The 18,617-nt window shown below is 35.0% G+C and overlaps 1 protein-coding gene across 2 annotated transcripts in view; it reads left to right on the top strand.

Moving 5' to 3' along the window:
* The window catches only part of GRID2 (glutamate ionotropic receptor delta type subunit 2), a 1,547,682-nt gene that overhangs the window by 299,635 nt on the left and 1,229,430 nt on the right, over positions 1–18,617 (top strand). For both annotated transcript variants that reach the window (XM_062199157.1, XM_062199156.1), the window contains exon 2: positions 1,981–2,136. In XM_062199157.1, coding sequence (XP_062055141.1) covers positions 1,981–2,136 — 156 coding nt within the window. The remainder of the gene's footprint in view (positions 1–1,980; positions 2,137–18,617) is intronic.

Below are 18,617 nucleotides of genomic sequence, written 5' to 3'. Positions count from 1 at the left end.
TGTTTTGATTATAACTGCCTTGTAGTATGTCTTGAAGTTGGGTATTATGATGCCTCTGGCTTTATTTTTGTGGTATAAGATTGTTTTAGCAAATAGTTTGTTCTTATTACTGATGAGTTTGACTAATACCTTGCTGACAAATCATCAATAAAAGTTAGCTGCAGCAATTATTATATATTTTTCTAAATAGTGACAAATGCCATAATTATTTACTAGGACTTTTCTTAGCTCTTCAGGAAACATTTTTCTGTCCCCTCTGCTCAGACATATTTATGTTTCTAAATTTTCTATAAAATATATTAAATATTATAATTATTTCTTTGAAAGGCAGAGAAAGAGGCAGACCTCCTAACTGCTCTTTCTTTTTTTGTTGTTATTAAACTTTTATTTAATGAATACAAATTCCCAAAGTACAGCTTATGGGTTACAATGGCTTCCCCCTCCCAAAACTTCCCTCCCACCGGCAACCCTCCCCTTTCCCGCTCCCTCTCCCCTTCCATTCACATCATGATTCATTTTCAATTCTCTTTATATACAGAAGATCAGTTTAGTATATATTAGGTAATGATTTCAACAGTTTGCCCCCATATAGCAACACAGAGTGAAAAAAAAAATACTGTTGGAGTACTAGTTATAGCATTAAATAAGAGTGTACAGCACATCAAAGACAGAGATCCTACATAATATTTTTTAAAAAAATTAATTAATTTTCTATGCAATTTCCAATTTAACACCAGGTTTTTTTTTTTCATTTCCAATTCTCTTTATATACAGAAGATCGATTCAGTATATAATTAGTAAAGATCTCATCAGTTTGTACACACGCAGAAACACAAAGTGTAAAAATACTGTTTCAGTACTAGTTATAGCATCACTGCACATTAGACAACACATTAAGGACAGTTCCCACATGGGATGTAAGTACACAGTGACTTCTGTTGCTGACTTAACAATTTGACACTCCTGTTCATGGCGTCAGTAATCTCCCTAGGCTCTAGTCATGAGTTGCCAGGGCTATGGAAGCCTTTAGAGTTCGCTGACTTTGATCTTATTCCGATAGGGTCATAGTCAAAGTGGAAGTTCTCTCCTCCCTTCAGAGAAAGGTACCTCCTTCTTTGATGGCCCCGTTCTTTCCACTGGGATCTCACTCACAGAGGTCTTTCATTTAGGTCTTCTTCTTTTTTTCTTTTCCATGGTATCTTGGCTTTCCATGCCTACAATACTCTCATGGGCTCTTCAGCCAGATCCCAACTGCTCTTTCAATCTTCAGACGTGCAGTAGCTGGGGCTGAGCCAGGTCAAAGCCATGAGGCAGGAAGCCTGGGTTTTCCACCTGGCTGGCAGGAGCCCGACTTCTTTCTCTATTAATGCTGCCTCCCAGGATCACATAGCAGGGAGCTGAATTGAGAGCAGAGTTGGGACTCAAACCCAGGCACTCCAATATGGGATGCATGTGTCCCAGCTAGCAGTGGAAGTGCTAAAGCAACATGCCTTCCGCTTTAAGGATTTACTACTGCAAAACACAGCAAACCTATTAAAAAAAGAAAGAAAAGGGGAAGGAGATCATAAGTTCAATTCCTACATAATCTGTAAACAGATGCTTAGAAAATTTCCCGATTTTTATCTCCCAGTTATTCAGAAAAAAATCTTCAAGCAATGAATTCCTAAATGATATAAGACATCCAATGTATCAGCCACTTTGTCCTGCAAAATTTTTTTATACCTATTATATTGTCTTTCCCCTGCACTCCCTGCAGTAACGCTTTGATGTGCTATTCATCATTTCCATTTGGAAGAAGAAACTATATTCCTGCTCAGCCATCATACTGCTCCCAGTACAGTGTGTTTCAGTAATAAATAAAGTGCATACTTTAAGTGAAAGTGTACGTTTTTCAAATACATTAGTCTCTTTGGCATATTTCCAGAGGGTGTGCCAGATAATTTATGTTATTGTTTAATGGCAACATTCACTTCTTTCTAGGAGCAATTTTTGATGAATCTGCCAAAAAGGATGATGAGGTGTTTCGCACAGCAGTTGGTGACCTCAACCAGAATGAGGAGATCTTACAGACTGAAAAAATCACATTTTCAGTGACATTTGTGGATGGCAACAACCCTTTTCAAGCAGTTCAAGAAGGTAAGACCCATCAGCAGTCTACAATGTATTTACTTTTTTTTTACTCATTTCAAATGACAGTAAAATTAGAGTTATGAAAAATTGTTAAAAGGACATATATGTGTTGCTGCTAATTGGGCTTTGCTTTTCTTTGGCAGTGATGTTTTATAGATGTTGGAACTTATTCCTCTTTTGAAAGGGCAAAGTATGGAGTATTACTATTTTCACTGAGATGCAAAGTGAACATGGATCTAAATCGTTATAATAACAATCTTTGCAATTGTTTTTATGAATTCAGTGTAATTGAAATATTCCTTAAAAATATGACTTTCTACCAGGATTTTTCGTTGTACTGCTCTCAGAAAACTGCTGTCTTGAGTGCTGTTACAACTGGCAATGACATTTCAGGTGTACCCATGACAAATGTATTGCTCTAAGGAAAACCTTTAGATACTACCTATAAATCAAAGATTTTGTCCTGGAATCCTAACATTACTAATCTAGGCTATATATTGTTTACTCTTTACAAGGTACCAAATATTAAAGCACTTTTCCCCACTCTGCTGAACCATTGAATGAATTGGCTTTTCATGGGAACAAAGTAACACAGATACCAGTTATTTTTATTACAGTGGAATGATCATATCTCATGTTGAGGGTTTTTGCTGAAAGATCTTACAGTAATGGAATTCTATGTTGGATGCTGTTAATCTAACTAAACATTTATTCCCCTAACTGATAAAGTGCTTGTTCTTGAGACTCTATGCTACTAACTGCTGTGATCTGGCTGTTTATACCATTTAAAATTTGTGGTTAAACCTCCTTCCAATTGCGGTAATAGCAGGTGATAGAAGAGGTGATAGAAGACAGGTTGAGGACTCCTTCCTCATGAATGGGTTTAGGGCCTAATAAAATCACCTTCAGGGAGCTTGTTCACCCCTCTGCCCTTAGAAGATACTGCAAAAAGATGGCATCTATGAAGTAGAAGACAGGCGCACAGCAGCCACTGAATCTGCTGAAGCCTGGATCTTGAACTTGCCAAACTGCAAAAGTGTAAGGAGTAATTTTCTGTTGTGTATAAGTTACACTTATACATATATCCTGCATGGACTAAAATGCTAATCTGTTTTATGTTTTATTGTGATAATGTGTTTAGACTATAGATAATGAGTACAAAATTTATGTTGTCAAATGGAACATTCGCTTTGTTAAAAATGTAAATAGGATTTGGCAGAAGACAAGGCAGATGCCCTACTGGTATTAGATGTAGTAGAGTTTGGCAGCGAATATTTTTAAAGGTAAACACAGAAAGGCTAAGGAAAATAGGCATAAATATATGAAAGTGAGTCATTTTCATTTACTATTCCATCACTTTGATATGCAGGGAACCTTTATCAGAATATACTTGTGATCAATGGCACTTGCACTTGTGAAACTTACAAATATTTACTTCTATTAGAGAAGGGATGTGACAATAGGTTATCTGAAGTGTTTTATTTTAAAATAATGAAGTGGAAAAATACTGTGTTTATAAACTAACAGTACTCTTTTAGGAAAGCTATCTTTAACAATAACAGGATAAAATTTAGAACAGTAGGATAAGAGTTGCATTTTAAACAGTAAATGTAAAAATTAATCAAATAAATTATTTTTTTTTAAAAATGGTGCACAGTATAACCACTCCTCTGCTAGCTAAACTGGAAGCAAAAATCTTTCTGAAAAGAACCGTAGTGACTTGAAAGAATTTGTTGTATGGAAAGCAAATTGACAAATTAAATAAGTTTCCTAGATAGAGACCACCAGATATTTGTCAAGAATGAAGAGACTTTGACAGTTTGCCTGATTGTTTTGAAACTAGCAGGATATTCTAGGCTGGTTATGGTCATGGTCTGCCATGAGTAATGAACCTGAAATAAATTCCAGAAGCTCTGGAGATAATTTGTTTCACCAGTTAGATTTTGGTTAAGTTTATAATGAAGTAAAAATAATTCTTTCTAGAGTTCTTTGTTTAACAGTGGTTTGACAAAATTAGAGAAATAGTCAATTGGATGAAAACAAAAAAATGATGCAGAAATATTGTTTTCTTAAATGTTTTGAGGAAGTAATTTGGAGAAAACCTCAATTGTGACATCAAAGACAGTGAAGTTTTCTATTATCATGTCTTACTGCAGTACTTTGGAATTTATAATAGTGTGAGCACTCAGTCAGATCAGTCTAGTAGTGTTACAAATCAGACCAGCTACAATGAGAGATAACAAAGCAAATTAGGGACTTAGTACATGGCTGCAGGAGACAACGCAGTATACAGGTACTGGAAGAAGGCTGTGGATTTTTGATACTGTTACATTCAGCCTGTAACTTCTGTTTTTAATGGTGTTAACAGCAGAAAGGAAAAGGCATTCTAGCTTTTAAAAATCTACTTTTTAGAAAACAAATGGAATTTCTTAAGACATTTGTAACTTAACTTTTAACAAAATACTGATGAATATGCACGTTGCTCAGTTTAATCTTTCCACCCACCCCCTGTGTCTTATTGCTGCTCTCCTGTTTTGTAAGACTTCCCTGTATCCCATTCAATACCACACTCTTAACATAACAGGCTCTAATACTCATAAATTGATATTTAGGTTCTTATAGACCTGTATATCATAATTTTATAGCTTTTTTGCTTGGAGGTCTTTTTACTTCACTATCTAAAATCATGTACTGTTGTGTAAGTTACCTCGTAAAATATATATTTTAACAATATGTGCTGCTCTCGATCTTGTGTTATTTAGAAGAGTCTTTAGGAGCTTTCTGTGAAAGCTCCACTTAGAGAACATAAAGATTTGTTATTTTATTGTCACTGAAGTATTCTTTCTCCCTCCAATGCCTTCTCTTGTAGTAGTATACCACTGTCTTCTATTCTCTTTCTGCTTGTGTAGATAGAGTGCATGATTATGGTAGCATAATTCAGTTTTTGATTAGACTTGTTTGATACTGACTCAGGAAGAGAATCAATTGTGTATCTTAAGGTATCTGAGTATATGGTTTATTAAATTAAAAACCACATTTACCTATACTCTGCAGTTATAGTGAGACTTCAGTGTATATTCATAAAAATAGTTTATGTTGAAAAATCAACAATGATTTCACTATATTCAGAATTTTCAAACTACCATCAGTATTACTGATATCCAGGTTTCAAGAGTGCCAGTTTAATTGCCTAATTTGACAACAAAGAAGAGGCTGGCATTTTAATATCAGCACCTTATTTTTCATGTGCTTGGAAAGTGGTTTTCAACAGAATTAAAATTGATTCACTCAAGTTAAAAAGTAAGACATACAAAACCAATGTGCTATTTATTTATTCATTTATATAAAGGGAACACATTTTATGTATTTCATATATACAGTTTTAAGAACATAATACTTCCATCATCCCTGCCTTGTTCCTCCTTCCTTTCTTATTTTTCTTTTAATTTTTGTGCTGACATATTTTATAAGCACAAACTTAATCTCCCCCTAATTAAAGAACTCAACAAGTGGAAAAGCCAGTGTTCCTCAGTAGTGTAGAAAAGGGCTATAAACAATCAAAACCTAAAACATCAGTATTACTCATATACATCACATGTTTTGCATTCTATGTGTTAGTTACCACAAATTAGAGAAATTTAATTCTATGTTTTATTTAGAGAAATTTATATTCTGTGTCAATTACTGCAAATCAGATATTTAATTTGATTCTATATTTCATTTTAGAGAAATTTTCATTCTATAAGTTAATTACCACAGATTTGATAAATATAATATTTATCTTTTGTGGGCTTGCTTATTTCACTAAGCTTAATGGTCTCCAGTTACATCCATTTTGTTGCAGTTCTGCACAATGCTGTGTTCTCCACTGGTTGCCCTTAGTCCTAGATGGTTAACTTGGCCTATATTCTGTAGTATCCTATTAGGTCCTGACCTATATGTGCACCTGCTCTTTTTCCCTCCTTTATAGAATTATTTCAAAAATCTTTCTTTAACCTCTTTTAGCCATTGGCTTTCCATATGACAGTGTAAACACTCAAAATGTTGACATATGATCTACTATGTAAGTTTCACCTTTGATGCCTTTTGACCAGGTTAGAAGATCATAGAAATTAGGTTTATGAGCCATCAAACCCCATACCTACCTTTGATTGTGTGTTCCCATTTCTTATTATCTGGAGTCTCTGGGCCTCAGTTTCACTTATGGAAATGGGAGATACATATCTACTTCATAGCAGACGCGGTGATTATGTGTTTATTGTATAATCATGACATGAGTTTATAATTATCATCTGTGGGTTCCTTTACTAATACAAATGCATCTTAGGAATAATAGAGTATATAAGGATTTTTCACCTTTACATGGATCTATCAGAAAATTTCCATTCCTCCCTGATACTTCCTTCCAAACATCCTCTACTCCTAGAATTGTGGTTCTCATAGATACCTCTGAGTCTAACATTATCTGCCTAGACATGATCATTATTTTTTCCCAACTTGTTCTTTCTTTATCAGGACCTTCAATCCTGTGGCTGTAAAAATATTAGAAAATAAAATGCTTTTCCTTTTTTTTTCCTGTTTTTCTGGGTTCATAATGCTAGTCAGCACAGGAAGATGAGAATTATATTTGTAGGTTATTTATTTGGTAAATAGTAGTGATGTTCCAACATGTGTACTTAGCGTTGGGAGGATTTAAAATACCTTGTTACCATTTCTGGGAAGTACAGAAAGCCTGTGGAGACCAAATTAAAGCTTTCTGATGATTTGTGTAGGCTTAATACGATCAGTGAAATAAATAAGGTACTGAGTCATAACTCAATGGATTTCAGTTGCAGACAGGCAGAATGTTGTAGGAGCATGATAGATATGAAGGTCAAATGTAGAAATGAATTCATGGAAAGTTTTATGCTTTGAAAGATGCATCATCTATGGTATTTAAGCTTATTTCAGACATGATTGTTTAAAAGGTTATCTTTCCATGCTTCGCACATTTTCATTCCAAGTGTAGTGGGACAAATTTTAACTTTAAAAACTTGGTCATTGGTAGTTTTGAATTTCTAATTCAACACTTCTTCAATAATATAAGATACCGTGTTATTTTCTGAGGAATTTGTGCCTCATTTCAAAACATATTTGCTGTTTGGTCTTTGATGGGCTAATGTAATATGATAGTAAGATTAGCTTAAGCATATTCCATAAGCTATATTCTAAGATATAAAGGACTTAAAAATATCTATTATATGTTGTGAATATCATCCAAAGTGGTAAATAGATCTCTGTTTTCAGAATGTATTTGTGTGGGGAGCAGGGTGGAAGAGAGCAGTTATAGAAATCAAAATCAGAACAATCCTAGTAAGGAAAATATTTTCTATAGTATTATTTTGAAGTTTCAAAAATATTCTTATACTTTTGAATTGATACAATCATTCAGATACCTCAAACAATACTTTGAAATTAGTCTGAGTGCTAATTCATAATAGTAAAACTAAAGAAGGTATGAAGGGATAAGATGAGAGAAAACAAGAAGAGGATTACCTGTTTAAGAAAAATGAGAATAGGACATATTTTACAGGAAATGGGAAAAGAAGCTGGCACATCAGCCTTATTCTGTCTGTTACCAAATTCTGTTTTTATCCTTTTGTAGTCCAATAAACTTCATTGTTGACATTGTAAATTTCAATTGGTTCAGTTTTGAATTCTACATGATTTTGTCCAGTTTAAAGGAATTTTATCTCTACATTAACTATTCAAATGTATATATGAATTTATATATACTACTTTTCATATATATTTCAAAACATTAGTTTATTTACTATATGCATGTGTAATATTTATATGCACATATCACATATATATGCCATATATACATATGTGCATATCTATGTATTATGCACTTGAATAAGTTTATGAATCAATATAACAAAACAAATTGAACAAACCCTTCATTTGATCTTCATTCCAATGTTGATTCATGCTTTTCAAAGCCTAATATTATAGCCCTATTTGTTATGTTTATCAAAATTGAAAAGGGCAAATGTGTTGTCAAGTCACTACCCTTTCACTTGCACAAAATTTACACCAGGGTTTCATGTGAGTAGAGTGAGTCACCAGTTTAAATATTCTCTTTTTTGGGAGTGGGCCATAGGGGTGATAGTTACTTAAATTTGAAGTATGCAGAGGGGACAGCAATTTCAGAAAACCAATAATTACTAAGAAGGACTCATTTAAAACATAAAATTGTTCAATTATTTGTAAGATATGTTTATGTGTTGACTATATACTACAATAGGATTCTATACAGTTGAATTACAAAATTTTAACTGAAGGACCCAAGGACTTTGTAGTCTAGTAGGAGAGACACACACACAAAAAGGACCACATGGGCTAATATGCTTTTTGTTTTCTTTTTAGTGGAAAAAGGTGATAAACAGGAAATTAATGATACTATTATGGGTAAAGTATTTGTATTATTCAAATGCAATAGGTCAATTTTAATAGGATGAACATGGAATAATTTTATTAAAATAGACACTTAAGCCAATATTTTATGTTGTGTAACAGCCAACAATGTAGAGATGTGAGGGAATATCATCCCTATCTACTGTATACAGGAAAATCATTTGGAGGCACGAGCTGGCTGTATTTGAGGACTTGATAAAGTTTTTAAGGAATAAGTCATCATAATTATTATGGTTACTATTCAAACTGTTTATCTTATTATTTAAAGGTGGAAAGAGATAAAGAAATCTCCTGTGTACTGGTTCACTCCCCTGATACTTGCAACAACTGTGGCTGAGCCAGGCCAAAGCCAGTAACCCTGATTTCAATCTGGTTCTCCCACATGGGTGGCAGAAACTGAAGTACTTGAGCCATCAATTTTTGCCTCCAAGGGTTCACATTAGCAGGAAGCCAGATTTGAAAGAGGAGCCACAACTGAAACCCAGCACTCTAGTATGAGATGTCAGTTGCCAAGAAGTATATTGATTGTTCAGTCAAATACCTGCTCCTAGATTCTCTTTTGAACATTCAAATTTTTATTCCATTGCTTCACAAATGTTTACGTTCATCATCAAAGTCATTGTTTCCTGGGTTAGCGATGGTTCTTGTGATGTTTGCTTCAGTCTTCTGTGCTTTCTCAGGACTGATGCTCCTGCAGGACTCACTGAAATTCGGAGCAAGGAACATCACTATGGGAACCTTCTGTGTCTTAAATTCACTTCTTGGTAACTGATTTTGAATATAGTTAGAGAAATATTTGAGCTTTTCCTGAAACTATATTTTTCCCCCCAGGAAAAGGAACCTAAATGAAACAAATTAAAGAAACAATTTTGTTCCATTTCCCCACTCTTTTAATATGGAATAATGCACAGAGATAGGTTAATATTGAATTCTAGGGGAGATACTTCATTTTGTGGCTTTTATAATTGTCATTTGCTGTATACCCTGACCAGATGCCTCCTTTGAAAAACTAACAATGAGAAGTAACATTTATTTACTTATAATTTACTATACCCCATGAACTGTTAGAAGTGCTTTATTTCTGTCATTGATGTCTTTACTGCCTATGAGCCATAAGGTAGTTACTATAATTAACATTGTACAGATGGGTAAATTGAGATACAGCTAGGTTAGGTGAAGTCATCGTCCTTGAAACCTTTGGAACTGTACCCAGGATATTATTTTCCATTTAAGTCTGCTGATTCAAAGTATCTGGCCTGCATCAAGAGAAGGGAGGATTTTCTGTTTTCTGTGAGGGCACTGTAGACTCTCTTTGTATTTCCAACAAAAGTGATACTTGTCTTGGGGCAGCTTGTTCTCTAACCCTCTGCACTTCTGAACTCTAGTCTTTCTATCTTTTGGATTAGGACTGGTCACCACTTCACTGCTACCAGCTCTGGCTTCCTGTGCCATCCTTCATTTGTCTGCTTCATTCCATGCATATTTTTGTAATTCATCCTTTGAAAAAATAAAGTTGTTCCCAGACTATTCTATTTTGAGTTTTCATTTTTTCCACTTTGGATTTTAACAGATAAAAATGTTATTTAACTAATATCAAATCACTCAGAGATTAATGTATGCATTATATTACAGCATTTAGAAAGAATGTCTGGCATTGGCCTTTAGCTTCTTTTACAACCTGAAATCTTTATGCCCAGAGGTATTTTAACAGACCAGCAAAGGTTGACTTGATGCTAAGTAGCTGGATCCCTATAAAAGCCTTCGGATTGATCAGAATCAGGATTGATCTGTGCATAGCCTCCTCACAGAGTAGTGGAATGTCTGTTCTTTAAGGATACGATGTTTTTCTTAAAATTGCATGACACATGGAATGACTTGATGAATGTTGATACTCTTGCTAAATATTAAAATGTCCCATTTCTTCCTAAAAGCTTCCATTTTCTTTAAGGGCGTTGATTAATCACTTATTCATAAATTCTTGAGTATTTTTCCTGCGGGGAAAAGATACTGTATATCTTCATTTCATCCTTTGTGGGAATGGAAACTAGACTCATTATTAAGTCGTTGGCGGAAATATCTGCAACTTGCCAGTGAACAATTGCACAGCCTAGATTTTCTGTTATCTTGTAACTTTCTGTAACTTGTTATTTAGAGTAGTAACAAGCAGTTAGCAAGTTACTAAAGAAGTGCTTGTATTTTTTTCTCTTCTTATTTCCCTGGTCCATGATTTAATAGGGACTAATGAACAGGAAATAGCCACACTTCAGGTAGCAGGGCAGGAGGAAAAGTAGAAAATGTCTAAAACATCATGTCCAGACATAAGGTCCCTGATACTTTCATTTGTCCACCGTCATTCAGCATCTCAGTGGAAGACAGGTAGAATTAGTGAGGAATAACAGCGTACCCTTGAAGGACTCTGCATCTACAAAGATCAATGTATGTGCATAAGCAACCTGATTATAGTGCACTGTATGTAAGTTCCATGAAAGAGGAACAAAATGCAGAGTTCAGTAGAACTAAGGATGACATTATTTAGGGATAATGAGTTGAGGTTAAAGGCAGAGAAGACATGAAAGGAAAAAAATGTAATCTGTGCTTTCTACTTTAAAGAGAACATCTAAACAAAAGAAGCAGGCAAGTTCAGGAACATGTCTTTGTGATTGATACAAAAAAGTGAGCTGGGGTTGAAGTATACTGAGAAGGAAAGCATCATGCCATAAGTACAGAAACAGCAATTTTTCTATGAGGGTCCGTATTCTTTTCCCAGCTTCAAGGTCACCTCATTTCAAAACAAGTCTTAGGTGAAAGCTTTCAACATGCAGAGAATCATGATTTAGCAAGTGCAATTAAAGACTAATAAAAATTTGGATAGAGAAATCAGCTTTCACATAGCAAAGCCAGATTTTTTTTAAAAAAGCAGCAAAATAATAAAAATTATTTGAATTGAAAGATTCTGCGTCAAAGATACAACATCTCTACTGTGTTTTAAGAACAAGTAATATTTAAAAATAATTAGTCTAAATCTTCACCAGAGTAGCTGCTTTTCCATTAAAGGAAGAGATAAACACCCAAGTTTTATAACATAAAAGGGTTATGCACATGCATAAGTAACACTCTTAAAGGATTTTTATTGCACCTTTGACACTGTGTGCCATAGCTCAGACTCAGGGCACTGTGCTTGTATTTGATAACATGGATTGTTTCCTGAGTTGGCCAGAGTAGGTAAATAATAATATCATGCATGTATTGTGTTTCCTTTATATGCATAGTCTATAGTAACTCTTTTTTCCCCATTAATTGAAACACATAATGTTTGGCATAAAAGTATTTTTATTAGCTTGATTATCATAAGCAATGATTGAGGCTTGTTTGCTCTCCATAGAAAGTGATCTGCAATGTGTGAAAATTAGCCACTGTTTATTGAGAACCTATAATTTGTAAAGTACAATAAGTGCTAAATGGAATACCAAGATGCATCCTTGTGGTTTCAAGCTTCAAGAGTCTTATGTTTAAAACATTAAAATATAAACAACAATGATGTAGATATAAACAGTTATCATTCAAGGTACAATAAATTATGAAGTTTGAAATGGCACTCTATCTTATTAAATCTCTCCCTCAATGTTTATAAGATAAACCATTATAGGATACTGGGAAGTACTTATGTTGCTTCCATACTCCTAATTGCCCTCCTTGATGTACAGGTAAGACTCTCTTCCCTGGATGCCCAGCATTTGGTATGAAATATAACTGTCCATTAGCCGCCTTTTAACATCATCTCACAGACTTGGTGACAAACTTGCTATGTTGCTAATATTTCTATGTTCATTCATTCAGTTAATATAACTAATCTATATCACATATCTTTGTGCCATGAATTATTCTGGGAATCATGGTTTATGCTCTCCTGGACTGTGTGCTCTCAATGAGGAAAAACCAAATAGTAAATTCAACTATAGGTTGAGGTGTTGGTATAGGCAAAAAATGAAGCAGAGTACTGGGGATAGACACAAGGAATTCTGGGTGCTGTTTCAAATTGATTGTCAGGAGTTTCTGAGATGACTTTTGAGCAGAGAATGACGATGAAAGGAGCAAGTAATGTGTTTGGGGGAAGGCAGAGCATACCACAAGTTTTGGAGTAATATCACTAACTGTAATTCTGTCTTCTCATGGCCACACTGATCCCTGATTTCTACTGATTACATAATGATCATATATTTGAGAGTAATTGTTTGTATTATTTTGCCAGTACCACAGTCACATATATTTATACCCTGCCTTGTTTTTACAAATTCACTTTGTAAATCGGAGTCCTTTACCTGAACTGTAGGCAAGGATTGATGTGGAGTCTCCCATTTCTGTTCATTGTCAATACAGGCTGTCTGCCACTCCCTGTTGAGCTGGAAACCTGTCATCAGGCTTGAGAAGATAGCTAGCATAACTGCAGGTCTCCTAAGCCTGATTTCTTTACTATCAAATGTGTATGTGAATAATCATTTTCTTTATTACCATCAGTTTAGCAAACCCTTCTCACACACTATGTTACACTATTCAACATAGATTCTCCTTCTGTTTTGTAGTAGCAGAGTTGTAGTTGGGTTCATGGCCCCTCAAAAAGGACTCTGTTTTAAACCATCCCACATGTCTACATAGTAGATGTCCAAACAAATGTGAGTGATTGAAGTATGGCTCACTTTCAAGTCATTACCAACTTAAGACACATTCCTTGGTGTAACTTTATGCCTTTTCAATATAACATAGAATAGTCATGTTTCTATGACCCAGCTTTCACCATGCAAATGAGTTTACAGCACACTAGACAATGGTAGAGCAACAAATAGAAAACTCTTTCTCCTACAGAGCAAAGTTGCTCGGGGTAGACTGCTGTATATGACATAAATCTACCTCTGGCATACTTGAAGCCTGCTCAGGTTGCTGGTGTTCCAGTTGCTTAAACATTAGCGTAACTATTTTACTGGCCTTGCCAAACATCTGGCTATATTGATCAAGGATCTGCCACTGCTCCTGCCACCCTAGTGAGAAAATCCAATGTTTAGGATCCATATCCACTATTTTTTTTTTGCTTGTTATTGTTTCTATTTTTCTTCTTCCTTTTACTTTACCTCCTCCTCTTCTTTCTCTGCTTGTTCCGGCTCCTCCCTAGTGCTGTTGAGATATAATTTACATATGACAAAAATCCATCTTTTAGTAAAGTGCAAAGTTCAATTATTATTACTACATTTACATTTATGCAACATCTAGTTTTAGAACATTTCCATTACCCAGAAAGATCTCTTATCTCATTTGCAGTCAATCTTCAGTCCCATACAACTCCCAGCAAATAAAAAGTCTATTTTTATAGATTTGCTTCATTATATTTTTGGAAATAAATAGAATTAGACACAATATAGCCTTTTTTGTTTGGCTTATTTTACATAGAATATGTTTTAGGGAAATGTTTTTCTAGTCAGTAATTAAGGAATGTTGGATTTTTCAATTTTTGACTGTTAAGAAAATGCTACTATGGACATTTATATAGACCTCTCCATCTATACATGCATTTCTATTTTGCATCTTCATCTGCTCATGCTACGACAACAACACACCAATGACTGGATGCCTTAAACAATAAAAATTCTCTCTTAGTTCTGAAATCTGAGAAGTCCAAGATCAAGATAAAAGCAGGACTGGGGTCTGGGGCATGCTCTGCTCGTCTTTGGGTTGCAGATTGGCTTCCTTCTCTCAGTGTGCTCAAATAGTCTTTGTGGTGACTCTTCCTTTTCATTGCCAGAGAATTAGGCTGCCTGCAGCCTGTCTTTGCTGAGGAGGGGAAATGCGCCACCTGCCACTCAGCCTCCCTGAACCCAGGGGACAATCAGATGCGGTGGGGAGTTGAAGCAGGATCTCACTTTATTGTAAAAGGGGGGTGTTTATAAAGCTTCAGTACAGAGCGGATATGGGCAAGGGGTGGGGTGATGTGATGCAAAAGGGTTTTAGCCAATCCTATTTTGACCACCTCAGTGATCCTTAGGCAAAAGCATCCTGGGACTAGGTTGCTTGCCGCCAGAGATTTGAAACTTAAAGACAGGTCTTCAAACTCGAGGCAGGCTTAGGAAGTTCCTCTAGGCCTCTCCAGATTCAGCCTTCCCCACAAGTCTTTACTTCTGTGGGATAAGGCAGAGAGTGTGTACATAAGCTCTCTGATCTCTCTTCTGATAAGGACACAAAACCTATTGGATCAGGGCTCAACATATGTGCCCTCTATTTAAGCTCCTTCTTCAAATACAGCCACACTGGAGAGAGTGCTTCATAAATGGATTTGAGGTAGCGGTACTCAAATGTTTGCTGGTACCAATTTTCTAGAGTAGCTATCTAGGGATAATTCAGTTTTAGGGTAAATTAATGTATACTTTCTTACCTAACTGCACAATTGGTTTCCAAAGTGGTTGTACAACTTTCTGTTTCTCCCAGCAACATATGCAAATATTAGTTTCTTTAATTCTTTCTCAGTTTTGTGAAATTTGTGAAGTGGTATCTAATTATGGTTTTCAATTCCATTTAGCTAGTATTAATAATGTTTACCTTTTCATATGTATATTGATGTCTGTAATTTTCTTTGATGAAATGTTTGGCCCAATAATATGCACATTTTCTTGTTTTAATGTATTATAATTAACTCTGAAAAATGTTTATTATCAGATAAAAGACATACAGAGATTTCCTTTCAGATTGTGACTTTCTCCCTCATCCCCATTTTCTTAAATAACTTTTTGTTAAAATACAAACTTAATTTTTTGTTCAAATTCAGTTTATCATTTTTTTGTTGTTGTTTCAAGGATCACAGCTTTGATATTATATCTAAGATCTGTCCGAATAACCCAAGGCATTAAGAACTTTGTTTTTGTTGTTCTGAAAATTTTAGAAAGTTGATTCATACCTTTAGTCTATGAAATACTTTGTGTTAATGTTTCAGTGTGATATGAGGCAGCATTTTGGCATGCGGATATCCAAGTTATCTAGCTCTGCTTGTTGGAAACATTATCATTTCCCTCATTCAATTATCCTCACATTTTTTAAAAAGTTCTAGATCATAAATATAGGGGTTTATTCTTACATATTCAGTTCCACTGATCTATATTCTTTTATGTGAATACCACACTGTAGCCTTATGGTAAGTTTTTTTTTTTTTTTTTAAATTTTACTTAAGTTATATAAGTTCCAGATATTTCATGTATACAGAATTAGGAACATAGTGATACTTCCCACTCTACCTGCCCTCCTACCCACACTCTAACCCTTCTTCCTCCTCCTGTTCTTATTTCCACTCTTAATTTTTACAAAAATCTACTTTCAGTTTACTTAGTACTCATAATGTTAACCCTACACTATGAAACTTGTTCAACAAAAATGTTCAAAAAAAACCACTGTTCTTCAACAGAAGAGACAAGGGCTATAAACAATCAATGAATTTCAAATTGTCCATTTCATACCAATATATTATATTTTAGGTACTCTGTTAGTTACCCCAGATCAAGGAAAGCATATGATATCTTTCTTTTTTGGGACTGGCTTATTTCACCAAGTATAATAGTTTCCAGTTATATCTATTTTGTTATAAAAGATAGGATTTTTTTTTGCAACTGAGTAGTAGTCTGTAGTGTGTATATACCATATTTCTTTATCTGCTCAACAGTTGATAGACATCCATATCTTAGTTATTGGGGATTCAGCTGTAGTGAACATGGGGGTACAGTTCACTCTTTTATATGTTGATTTCTTTAAATTTGTGTAAAATCCCAGAAGTGAGATGGCTGGATCATATGGAAGGTTTGTATTCAGATATCTGAGGTATCTCCATACTGTCTTCCACAATGGCTGCACCAGTTCACATTCCCACCAACGGTGGATTAGGTTATCTTCTACCACACCCTCAACAGCATTTGTTTGTTGATTGCTGTGTGCGAGTCATTCTAACTGGCGTGAGGTGAAACCTAATTGTGATTTTGATTTGCATTTCCCTGATAGCTAGTGATCTTGAGCTTTTTTTCAAGTGTCTGTTGGCTGTTTGAATTTTCTCTCTTGAAAAATGCCTGTTTAAATCCTTTGCCCGTTTCTTTTAAAGCATCTTTTTTTAAAAAAAAATATCTATTTGAAAAGGCAGAGTTAGAGACAGAGCAGAAATAGATTTTTCATCTGCTGGTTCACTTCCCCAGTGTTAACAATGGCCAAAGCAGGGCCCATCTGAAGCCAGGAGCCAGGAGCTTCCTCCAGATCTCCAGTGGGTACAGGGGATCAAGGATTTGGGCCATCTTCTACTGCTTTCCTAGGCCGTATCACAGAGCTGGATTGGAAATGGAGCAGCGAGGACTTGAACTGATGCTCCTGGGATGCCAGCAATGTAGCAGCGACTTCAAACACTATGCCACATTGCTGGACCCATTTTTATTCATTTCTAAACTGGATTGTTTTGTTGTAGAATTTCTTGATTTTTATAGATTTTGGATATTAACCCTTTATCAGTTGCATAATTTGCAAGTATTTTCTCCCATTCTGTTAGTTTACTCTTTACTTTGCTGAGTGTTTCTTTTGCAGTGCAGAAGCTTCTCAAGGGTGTAAGATTTGAAAGAAACATCTTCTTACACGCTTAATTTTGACTGTTGTCCATTTCATTGTCATGTAAATGTTAGGAAATCCTCTCAAGTTTATGCCAAATAGCTTGCTAGTGAGTAACTGATAAAGATTACATTCAACCTACAAATCCGTTTCTACAGGATTGCTCTTTTAACAATATTGATATTCCAGTTCATGAACATATAACGGAACACCACGTATTTACATGTGCTTAAATTTGTATAAACATTTTTATTGTATAAGTTTTACACATTTAGAAGTCTTTCTTTAGTTTTTTTTTTTTTTTTTTATAATTTCCAGTTTGAAAATATTGTGACTGGAATTACCCCATAGATTGTAATTTCAGAATTTTTGTTAATATATATTATAAAAAGGGCTGGGGCTGTTGTGTAGTAGGTTAAGCCACTGCCTGCATCACCAGCATCCCATATGGATGCCAGTGCGAGTACTGGCTGCTCTACTTCTGATCCAGCTCCCTATTAATGCACCTAGGAAAGCTGCAGAAGATGGCCCAAGTGCTTTGGCCCCTGAACCCATTTGGAAGACCCCAGGGAAACTCCTGGCTCTCAGCTTCATCCTCATCCAGCCCTGGCTGTTGTGGGCATTTAAGAAGTGAACCAGCAGATGGAGGATTTCTTTCTCTCTGCCTCTCCATCTATGTAATTCTTTCAAATAAATAAATTAATCTTTAAATATATACATATATTTGGAATCTGATAACTATGGCCATGATAAAATCAGTTATTATTTCTTCCAGATTTTTGTAGACTCTATAACATTTTCTACAAGCAGGATAAAGTTATACAATTAAAGAGTTTTTTAATTCTTTTTTGTAAAACTGGTTGTCTATTATTCTTTATCATTCTGTATTATTTTGGCTAGAACCTACAGTAGAATGTCAAATAGAATTTGGAGAGCAGAAAATATTCCTGCTTCTCAATATTATGGAAAGCATTTATTCATTCAACTTTAGATATGATATAAGTTGTATATTTTCCTTGGTTTCCCCTTGTCATGCTGAGAGAATTCCTTAATACTATTAATTAGTTGGAGTTTATATCATATAAGTGATACTAATTTTTTTTTGGTGCATTGAAATGATAGTATTCTTTTACTTTTTGTTCTATTGATATGACATGGTTACCATGCAAAATCATTTTTATTTTGCCAAATTGAGTTTGCTAATATTATATTGATGAGCCATGTTCATGGATTTTTTAAAAAGATTTTATTTATTTATTTGAGAGGTAGAATTACAGATGGTGAGAGGGAGAGAGAGAGATAAAGGTCTTCCTTATGTTGCTTCAGTCCACAGAAGGCCACAATGGCTAGAGCTGCGCAGATCTGAAGCCAGGAGCCAGGTGCTTCTTCCTGGTCTCCCATGCAGGTGCAGGGTT

The sequence above is a fragment of the Lepus europaeus genome, chromosome 8 (assembly GCF_033115175.1).
Source record: "Lepus europaeus isolate LE1 chromosome 8, mLepTim1.pri, whole genome shotgun sequence".
Lineage (NCBI taxonomy): Eukaryota > Metazoa > Chordata > Mammalia > Lagomorpha > Leporidae > Lepus > Lepus europaeus.
This window is presented reverse-complemented; position numbering and strand designations above follow the sequence as displayed.